The 10,330-nt window shown below is 46.8% G+C and overlaps 1 protein-coding gene across 1 annotated transcript; it reads right to left on the bottom strand.

Moving 5' to 3' along the window:
• Nucleotides 1-9,338: 9,338 nt before the first annotated feature.
• Nucleotides 9,339-9,677, bottom strand: LOC134854858 (uncharacterized). Its single transcript, XM_063871217.1, has one exon. The coding sequence runs from the start codon at nucleotides 9,675-9,677 to the stop codon at nucleotides 9,339-9,341; it is 339 nt and encodes a 112-aa protein (XP_063727287.1).
• Between the last annotated feature and the right edge of the window lie 653 nt (nucleotides 9,678-10,330).

Raw genomic sequence — 10,330 nt, 5'->3', positions numbered from 1 at the left:
GTCCGCGCCGAATGCGGCTAGTCGAGTGGTCAAGTGCAGCCACTTGTTAGCCTCTGGTTTCGTTCTCAGGACCAGCGCTCCCAAGTGAGCTCTCGTCTTCTTGGAATTTTTCCTTCTTTCTCCTTCTTCTTTCTTTTCCATTCCTCGGAACCATAAGTCGTTGGACGTCGCTACAATTACTCGATGGTCATCGTCAATCCCTGGTTTCAGTTTAAGTTGTCGGCTGCAGTTGGACAGTTCCAACCCCAGTACTCCGTCTAACACTAACATGTGTAGCGAAAGTCCCTTAAATCTTCGCATCGCAATCGAGATGTCAGACCACACCGCAGGTAATTTTGCCCTAAGTGGTCTTGGGTTCTTCATCTCTATTAGCCGATTTGGGGCAGATATGATCACATCATATTTCCCTTCCGAGAGCTACTTCACCATCGCATATACAAATTTCAGTCCATCCGGGAGATATGCATATCCCGGAGACAGTGCAAACACGGCTCTCGATGTTATCTTGAACTCAGCGTGTCCACCACTTCATCCATCGATTCGAGGATATCCTTTATCGCAGGCCATACTGCGTCTTCTGCTGTTGTAGGCTCTCTGAGTCTGCTCAGTAAACCCCTACTGTGTAGATGGTCGTTCATGCCGGCAAATACGATCGTGATTGGGTTCATTTCCCTCTGTCGTTGTACCCCGATTGCCATTGACACCGACTGCATTAGGTCCAGGTCGACCGCTGCCAACTTTATAACTTCGGGCCAAAACAGAGACCTGGAGGTATATACGAAGTCTGAGTTCGCGACTATCATAATATTTGCTTTCCTCATTTCTGCTTTGTCATACGCTGCAAAGATGGTCTCGTCTTTCCTAATAGACTTTATTCCACCATATCTCTGAGCATCGCCTTCTTGAGTCACTTGTTTCGGGTACGCTCTATCTTTTACGTGACCTGGGGTTGCTCGTATCTGCTTGAACATTTTCACGTGTTGTTCTATTGGTGCCCTCGTTGTCAAGAATCTTCCGGGCCTTTGTTGTCAATTTTCTTCATCATGATTCAGTTTTAAATCTTGCAAAGGTCTTGCATTTTCTGGACCCATTGTATTGTTTGAGGGCGGTCCCTCTAAGTCAGCAAGTCTCAAGGCTGTCGTGGAGCTAAAGTTTATGCCAGCTGCTATCAACCAGTCCACGCCTGCGATTGAGTACAGTCCTTTGACGGATAGTCTCGCTCCATTTAACATCCTTATGGCATCTGCTGCAAACCTTAGCGTCTGAAGGTTCAATTTCATCAGGTCCTGTTTGTAGATATGCCAGGGAGAAGGTATGGGCCTCGACCACATCAAAGAGCTCCTGTCTGGTCGTCGCTCCTCTCGGCTGATACTCGTTGTCTCTGATCTAGTCTCTGATCTCGAGTTGCTTGTCGTCTCCGCGGTCGGATTGACAGGTCCTAACCTTCACCTTGGATGTATGGTTCTTCTTACTGGCGCTTCTCCCAATCGATCCTGTACATCTGTCCTTTGCACTGGCTCGCTAGAGCTTTGAGGCCTGTACGTCACGGTTGGGACCGTTCCCAGACGTGTTTCTAGTTTAGGGGGCACAAAGGTTGAAATTGCCGGCTCGTTCGTTGTATCTTCCCTCTTTAGCACTTCCGTGTCAAAGATCTCGACTTCCATTTCATCCAGTTGCTCTTGGAAGACTCGGTTCAACCAGGCTTGTCCTTCGATACTATCAAAATGGATCTCATCGGTGGATAGTCTGGCCTGATCCATAGCTCTCAGCTCGTGTTCAATGTCCATTAGGATCATCCGTCTAGCATTTCGACTCGCCAGATTTCTCAGCATTCATGTTGTTCCACCTGATGACTCCTTCATTATGTCTCCTTCCTGTCGACGTCAACGTTTTTGTGCACATCGGTACGGTGCAGACGGTCAGTACCGCGCACTTGAAGTTCTGCCAGAGAGTAGTGAATAGGCACACCATCATCGACTCCCATTGTGCCTCTTCCTCATCTGAGCCTCTAGAAGTATTTTTCGTCCCTATTAGGATTATTATGTTAGGGATCCTCCCTGGGTTCATCGGCTCCACCATTCGAAATAGCTGAACTATCGTTGCACCTCCAAGTGATCCAGGAGGTCCTCAGGTTCTGGAGTACTCTCACCAAGCTGTCACCCAGTATCAGATGTGATTTCCCATGTGGCGATTGCTGCAGGTTCACTACTGGGCTCCAATTCGATCGATTGAAGCAGGCTCGCGGATCCGTCTCCGGAACTCCTGTGAAATTGATCTTCACCTGGTTGTTATTCTGCACGTCAATCACTCTGGACACTTTCTTCATCGGCATCTCTCGTATCTTCCTGTCTGGGACCTTACAACTCTTTGCTGGTAACGTTGTGTTACTAGCTCCCGTTCTCGCCATCGTCTCTTGGGAGAGCTGTAATCTGTCCGTATTATCTAATGTTCCATAGGGTGCAGTCACCGCGGAACCTGGCGCATTCCTATTAGCGACCAATCGTCTAGCTGTTTCTATCAACTGTCTCACTGTTTGCTCCACGACTGGGTCACATAGGGTGTCACTCGGGTCCGGGATTGTCACTCGACCAGTTGTAGTTGGGAGTTTCGTCTCCGTCGTTTGACTCAAATTGCAAGGCGTCAAAAGTTCCAGCGGGGACCGCCCACGAGGAGTATTCCTTGCAGGTATCGCTCTTTCTACGGCTGTCGTCAACGCCAGGCGCTCCAATTGTTCTTTGTACTCTCGCCTCAAGCGCTCTATTTCTTCACCCTGCTTTTTGTTGCAGTCTTCAAACAATCTCTTCCACATGTCTCTGTCGTCCTCCGTAATGAGCATGGTCTTAGTCAATTCATCCGGCTCCTTCCTGGGCTTTCCAGCTCATCCTTCATCCCATCTAGATCTTGCATGGTTTGGTTCGTTAAACCGCCTGTTCTACTCTCGTCCTCTTTGGTGGCACAGCTATTCTCAGTGGTGAACTAGACGAGGCAGCCTCGGTGTTCATCTCTTGATGCATTCTCCTCAGCCCAGGCTTGGGCTTGGAGGGCAAAGGCATCTCACCTGGCTGGTAACATTCTGTCTGTGCCAGGCAATCGATCATCACCTTGTCCCAGATCCATGACTTCGTCGACTCGTTTTCTTTTCGCTGAGTTGACAGCCTTTATCGGTATTTCCGAATCCACTTTCGTCTTTCCCGCTCTCCTCGTTATCACTTTGCTGCATAGTTTCATCTTCATCTCATTGATCTTATCAATCACTAATTTCGATCGCATCGTTCCTTTCCTAAATCTCGACAGATATACAACTTCTCCTTTATCCTCTTGCGGTTTCATCTTGATAGGAGAGTTTGCTTCACTGTCGTCAGTGGCTGAGTTGATCAACAACTCACTCAATCTCCCTTCACACTCGTCGAGTTTGTCATGGACTTCCCGCATCAGTGACCTACTTTCAAAATGGAATGGGTTCCGTAGCTCTGAACCACTGTCCAGACGTCTTCCATGAAGGCCACTCTGTCCAATCTACATCCCGTCCTATTTTCATGGTCTCGGTGATGTACCTCCCACTCTTCTTTGGGTAATGTTCCCAAGAAGGGCACTCTGGCAGCGCCTTCTATCCTTCTTCTCCTTGGTGATTCAATGAGGAGTCTTTGTTCATTATCTTTAAAATTGCCCGGAGAGCTGCTCTCCGGCAAATTCCGTTACTGACGGAGGCTCCAGTGTCGAAAGAAGTACCTTCGTTTGCTGGCTCAGTCGTTTCCAACGCGTCTGCGTTGTTTTCAAAGTCACTGAATAAATTGAAATCCAGGCTGGATATTCCTCCTATCGACGCTTTATCGTCCTCCTTCTCTGCTTGATCGGGATCCTCTTGCATAGGCTCCTCCGATCGACGGCTTCCTCCCTGTCCATCATCTCCTCCTGACGCATCTCTCGAACTTGAGGGTCCTTGCCTTTCAGTCTTGTTCCCTTCCGGAATTTTCGGTATGATTAGCCTGCCGGCTGATTTATCTTCCTCTTCTCCATGGACCACTTTGATTTCATCATAGCCGAAGGATGCCAGGAAGGTTCTCGTCTGCAACGTTCCTCCCACTGTTAACTCCTGTTTCACATTGGACAAAATCAGGGAGGCCTCAGGTAATTCGGCTCTGCCTATCATTCTCATAGGCGCTAGATTTAATTCCGTCCATTCCGTGTCAAACGCTCCAGGCTCCGGAGTCACGGCATTGCCTATGCGCCTCCTCCATTTCTTCACCCTGTTTCTTGTTGCTTCAAACAGTCTTTTCCACGTGTCTCTGTTTTCTCCCGTACTGAGCATGGTTTTAGTCATTTCAACCAGCACCCTTCTGGTCTTCTCCAATTCTTCTATCGTTCCGTTAAGATCTTGCATGGTTTTGTTCGTCTGAACTTCTTCTACTCTCGCCCTATTTGGTGGCACAGCTGCTCTCAGTTGTGAACTAGATGAGGCAACCTCGCTGTTCATCTCCTGATGCAATCTTCTCAGACCAGGCCTAGGCTTGGTTGTCAGAGGCATCTCACCTGGTTGGAAGGTCCTGGAATTTCCCAATCCAGGCTCGTTCACCAAGTCACTTCCTGAGAGAGCCCCGTTTCTCCACCTCATTACCCTCATGTTTTGGCAGTCTAGTACCCCTCTTTCTCCGTATGCGGCCATCCATATGACTTCCGTGGGGCGGTCCCCACGGTTATCATGCCCTAAGATGTTTATTAAGGCGACCAGCAATATGACGAAGTCTCGGGTCCTCCAGAGCGAAGTCTCAATCCATCAGCCGACGAAAGATCGCATCGATCATCGGTCCTACGTATGCCTCCGCTAGGTCCATTATTTCGTTCAAATCGATGTTGTCCATTTCGTTAAATTCGGTTTGATTATCAGCTTGATTCAATTGAAATCTGATGAATGATTGAATGATCAATCAGGATCTAGAAAAGAGGTCACGAATATCACATTTGTCAGCATTACTCTTATTTTGTTTTAAAATTTATTTAAAACTGTCAGATAAAAAGATTTTGATCTTAAAATATTTTAAAATCAGTTTATTACTAAAATTTCGGAATTCGACCTAAGAATGAACAGTCCGAACTTTGGTACTATTCCTAAGATTGTCATTCGGTTATTCATGGTTACCAATCCCTTTCTTATTCAGGGTCTTCTTAACATAACACATAACATATATTATACAACACACTTAGTATGACACCTTCCGGCATGCAACCTAAACTCAGCCTATACTCAAATAAAATTTCTTATGTAAGTATACTTGTATGTTAGTATCTGAAAGATTACGTGTATCAGTGCATACAGCTCCCGGGGATGCAGTCGTCCTCGGTTCGGGTCGTATACTGGAAGCGAGAGTTCCTTCACCTCCCTCTCCACAAGGAAGTCTCTCAGTCTCGTCAAAGACAAGACTAGGTTTTCCGGGTCCACATGCTGTTTCTCCGTCTCCCTCGTCACCAAGAAGCAAAAGTGTTTTCCCGGTATCTGTGACGCCGCCGGAGGTAAGACTGCTACGCCTCCTATTCCTGGTCTTTGCGTCCAAAGGAATTCTATCTTTTTGTTTTCTTTCCCAAATATCCGCTGCCAACGCTGTCCTAAAAATCATGTCCGCTGTAATTGCTATCGCAAACGTCCTATTTGTAAGTATAAAAGTGCTATCTGTCAATATTATGCTAGATCTGACTCAACTACTCTCCCTTTGTCCGGTTTCTTAGAGTCCTCGCCTGTTTCTGCTTCTAGATCACCTGTCTCTCTTACTATTCTTAAATTTTATTAATAATTTTTCAGTGTGTGTATATCCTACCCCTACTCCCCGGACAAAATAGCCATCGACGTCCCCGTCGATTGCATACCGGATATCAAATCGAGGTTGGAAGAAGGAATGAGTCATTGCCCTTCCTGGGCAGCCCAGCAAGGATCATCCCTTTCGGTTTTTATGTATTTCATGCTTTCACGATCCACATCTTGAATTGTGACACTGGTCTCCATTGGGTCTTACGTCATTTCTCTCAGCCATTCCATGACACGCAGATTCGTCAAGTCTTGTTCATAGGATTGCGGTTGCTCGTCGTCGAATTCTACCTCGGGCTTGGACCGGTCATCGACCCACTCCTCGTCGTGATCGTCGACTATGTCGATGTCCTGTGACACAGTTATTTCTTCTAGACCCACTACTTCTTCCACCATCTTCTTCAGATCTATCCTGTCCACTACGAAGTCATCTCCGTAAGAATTATATTCCTTCGTGAGTTTTGTCCTGTCCTTCTGTCGGGTCTGTATCGTAAACGGAAGATCTGGTTCCAAATTCTCGGGGACCTCCATTTGTTCGGGGTCCTCCTCCGCGTAGGGTAAGGTTTCTTCATCTGCCTCAATCACCTCGTTGGGATCCAGGTCTAGTGGTGGACTTGATCCTTCCTCTACGACTTCATTTCCATCGTTCTTTCCCCTGGTGACTTTCTCATTGACCTCACAGGCAGGGTCCATCATCAGATAATCTCCCCCTTCCATGTCTGCCATTATACACCCGACTTCTGTCAATGGGTTGTGTGACTTAATGTTTTCGCAGTGAGCGGCTCGGCCGGTACTTAGTCTACAAAAACGTCCCTCCTGATGCACTTCCGTAATCATGAAGGGTCCCCTCCACTTTTTTAGGAGTTTTTTCGTTCCTTTCGGTGGTATAACGTTCTGAAATACCCATACGTAGTCTCCTACCGAGTAAGTTTTTGCACCAGCTGCTTTTTTATCGAAACTTTTTTTTCCTCTGTCTTGCCTGTGCCTGCTGAGTGTTCCGTCTACACAATTCGTTTAGTTCATGTTGACGTCTAATCACATCCCTTACGTAGACTTGTGGTGATGTTTTCTTGGCCTCATTCTCTGGGTAAAAGAAAGTCAAGGGCAAAGAGTTCTCGTGTCCGGTTAACATCATGTGTGGACTAACTCCGGTGGCGGAGTGTTGCTTGCTGTTTTAAGCTCTCATCACCTGTGGAAGCTATCTGTCCCAATTGGTCATGTACCTGGAACAATATACCCTCAGTATCGACACCAACGTTCGATTCTGCCGTTCGACTAAGCCATTCGTCTAGAGATGGTATGTCGTGGAGTGAGCTTGAGCAGCTACCTGTGAACTTCTTATGAGCTCTTTCGTAAAATCTCCAACGAAAGCTGTTCCGTTATCCGATCGAAACGTCATCGGAAACCATTTCTCGCTATCCACGTATTGATTAGGTGATCGCACGTCCTCTGCATACTTCGTGAAGTGATCTATCATGACCAAGACTTGATTGTAACCACTGTCTGTCATACATATCTTTTGGTGATCAATCTGCACCACCTCCTTGAATTCAGATGACTCGATCGACTGCAAGGGAAATCGCAATTTCCTTGAATCCTTGACTTATTGGCATGACAGACATGCTGTTACCCACTTCTCGCATGCCTTCTTCATTCCAGGCCGCTCAAAGCGCGCCAGGATCCTGATATTCTGTTACTCATTGTCGATTCCCTGATGGCCCATCTGATCATGCGACCTGAATAAAAGTTCTGTCTGATAGAGTTGCGGCAACACTATCGCGTTGTATTTGTACAGGACTTTGTCTTCTTCTCTTCTCTTACCAGCCACGATCCCGTCCTTAATCAGATACAGCCTTCCCTCTTTCTGCATAAAGTACTGTCTCAGAATACGGTAACTGTCTTCCTGCAGGTCACCTTTGTCTGGTGCTCCATTTTCGGTCCACCTTTTTAATTTGCTGGTCATGCGGTCGTTTTTTTGTTCTCTTAATAGTTCTGAGAGTCTGTATCTCGCATTCAAGTACGTCTTCATGACCCTCAAATGACTATTCGTTTCATCTGGCTGATGCGTGTCATCTTCCATCTTCACGCAACAAGTTTTCACTAATGGCTCTGTCTCTTGTCTGACTACTTCTTTCTGTGGCAACAAACTCATCGATCGTTTCGATACCGCTATTGTTTCTAAATCATCAGCTGCGTTGTCAAAGATTGATTCGCTACGTAGCAGGTAGCGATCACTGTCAGGGTCTTGATATACCTCTCTGTCCAGGTCTCTTGCTCGAGTCTCCACTAGCAACAGGTGGATCGCTAGCTCTGACAACTCCGATCCTGTGCTCGAGTTCCTGTCTGATTAGGTGTCAATTCCCGAATTCCCTGAGTTGTCATCAATAGAAGAGTCTGTCACTGAGCATTTTTCTTCTTCGGGATCAGTTTTATGCGCTCTGCTCATCCATCTGAACTCCCCGGACAAAATTTTATCCTCCAGATCTTTTTCCTCACCTTGAACATTTTCCTCTACACCTGCCTCCCGGACAAACTTTCTTGTACCGGGTTTTGTTGATAAACTTGCCTGTTCCCATCAACGACCCTCTCCCCGGACAAAATTTCTTGCCCCAGGTTTTGTTCAACCGCTTGGCCTTTTTGATGCTGATCCTCAAAGGTGACAGTTTTCCTTTGTGTCCTTTTCACCGTTTCTTTTCGTTTGAATGATGTACTTGTCAAGAGGTTTTGGGGGTATCGAGGACACTAGTTGCTGAACTATTGTCCAACAACCCCTCTCATTTTCTTTTTGTTGACGTCTTGATGGCATAATCTTTATTTTCTCACTGACTGTCAGCAATGCCATGGCTGCTGCCCACTCGGGGTCATCTCTTGTTATTTCTCTCTCCAACAATTCACCCAAAATCCGCATCAATTGCGGAGTGACCTGGACCCTCTTATCCAGCAACGAGAGGATGTTTATGCTCATACGAGAGAGATTTCCTGTTGGACCATGTTTGAACGTAGCAACAGATCCAAAGGTACCGGGTCCTTCCTTGATAAGATCTTTCTTTCTGCTGTTTTTTCCACCGGTAGTTCGGGGTTTCCCGGAATTGGAAGTCGAGATTTGTCTAACCCTCTCGTCAAGGAAAGCGCGTTATAAATTTTTTTATTCAGAAACGAGAACCCTTTCTTGATTTCCGCCTGATTGGCTTGCTTCTGTTCAAGTCTTCCACAAAACTCAGTCTTCTTGCTGAGGCTGTCAGCATTCTGGTTTTTGTCACGCATCCTGTGCTCGATTTTTATGTGGTAGCCGTCTAATCTGACTATCCACCGACCAATATAGCTCTGGTCCAACGAGTACGTCTTCAACCAGGATAACGCTCTATTGTCCACGTGTAACTTAAAGGGATGCTCCCTAAGTATGCGCGGGTCTTCTCCACGAGTGTGACAACTGCAAACATTTCTGCCTTTGGTGCACTATACTCTTCATTTCAGTGTCACTCAACACTTTACTGCCATATGCAATGGGACGGAGAACTATTCTTCCATTCCATTCCTGCTCCTAAAGCAGTATTCCTGAGATGGCCAAAACTGATGCATCCGTATCAAGAAAACACATGCATTTCTCTGTAGGCATGCCTAGCACTGGCGCTTCGCACAGTTCCCGCTTTAAGTTCTCGAAGGCAGCGTGAGCTTCTTCGTTCCATTCGAACTTCTTTCTTTTGTTGCGCATCAGTTTCTGCATGGGATACACCTTGTCTGCATATCCCTTTATGAACTCACGGTAATATTTGGCAAACCCAAGGAAGCTCATGAGTTTTGTGTCCGTTCTGGGAGCCTTCCATGTCAACACAGTCTCCACTGCTTCCGGGTCCGACCTCACGCCATGCCTGTCCACCATTCTCCCTAGATACTTTATCGAATATCTGAGTATCTCACACTTCGATGGTTTACATTTCGAGCCTGCTCTTTTCATGCAGATCAATGTGGTCTTCCAAGGTGGGCGTTGCTATGCCGCGTCATCCACGTAACACATCACAAGGTTCCCGTATATCTTCGTCACTCTGGTCAAAGGCTGAGCTATCAGTCTTTGAAAAGTGGCCGTGGCGTTGCACAGGCCAAAGGGCATCCTCTTCCACTGGTACAACGCCATTTCACGCGCGAATCCGGTCATTTCTCTGTCCTTCTTCCGCAGAGAGACCTGCCAGAAGGCAGAACCCAAGTCCAGTGTGGTGAAGAACTTGGCGTCACCAAGTTTCGAGAGGCTCTCGTCTATTCGCGGTATCGGGTACGCATCTTTTATTGTCACTTTATTGTCACACCTATTTTCATGGTCTCGGTGATTTACCTCCCACTCTTGTTTGGGTAATGTTCCCAAGAAGGGTACTCTGGCAGCGCCTTCTATCCTTCTTCTCCTTGGTGATTCAATGAGAAGTCTTTGTTCATTATCTTTAAAATTGCCCGGAGAGCTGCTCTCCGGCAAATTCCGTTTCATTTCCGCAAAAACTGACGGAGGCTCCAGTGTCGAAAGAAGTACCTTCGTTTGCTGATTCA

Source organism: Symsagittifera roscoffensis, chromosome 9 (genome assembly GCF_963678635.1).
Source record: "Symsagittifera roscoffensis chromosome 9, txSymRosc1.1, whole genome shotgun sequence".
In the NCBI taxonomy this organism is placed as follows: domain Eukaryota; kingdom Metazoa; phylum Xenacoelomorpha; order Acoela; family Convolutidae; genus Symsagittifera; species Symsagittifera roscoffensis.
The sequence above is the reverse complement of the archived record's forward strand: the minus strand, read 5'-3'. Positions and strand labels throughout refer to the sequence as shown.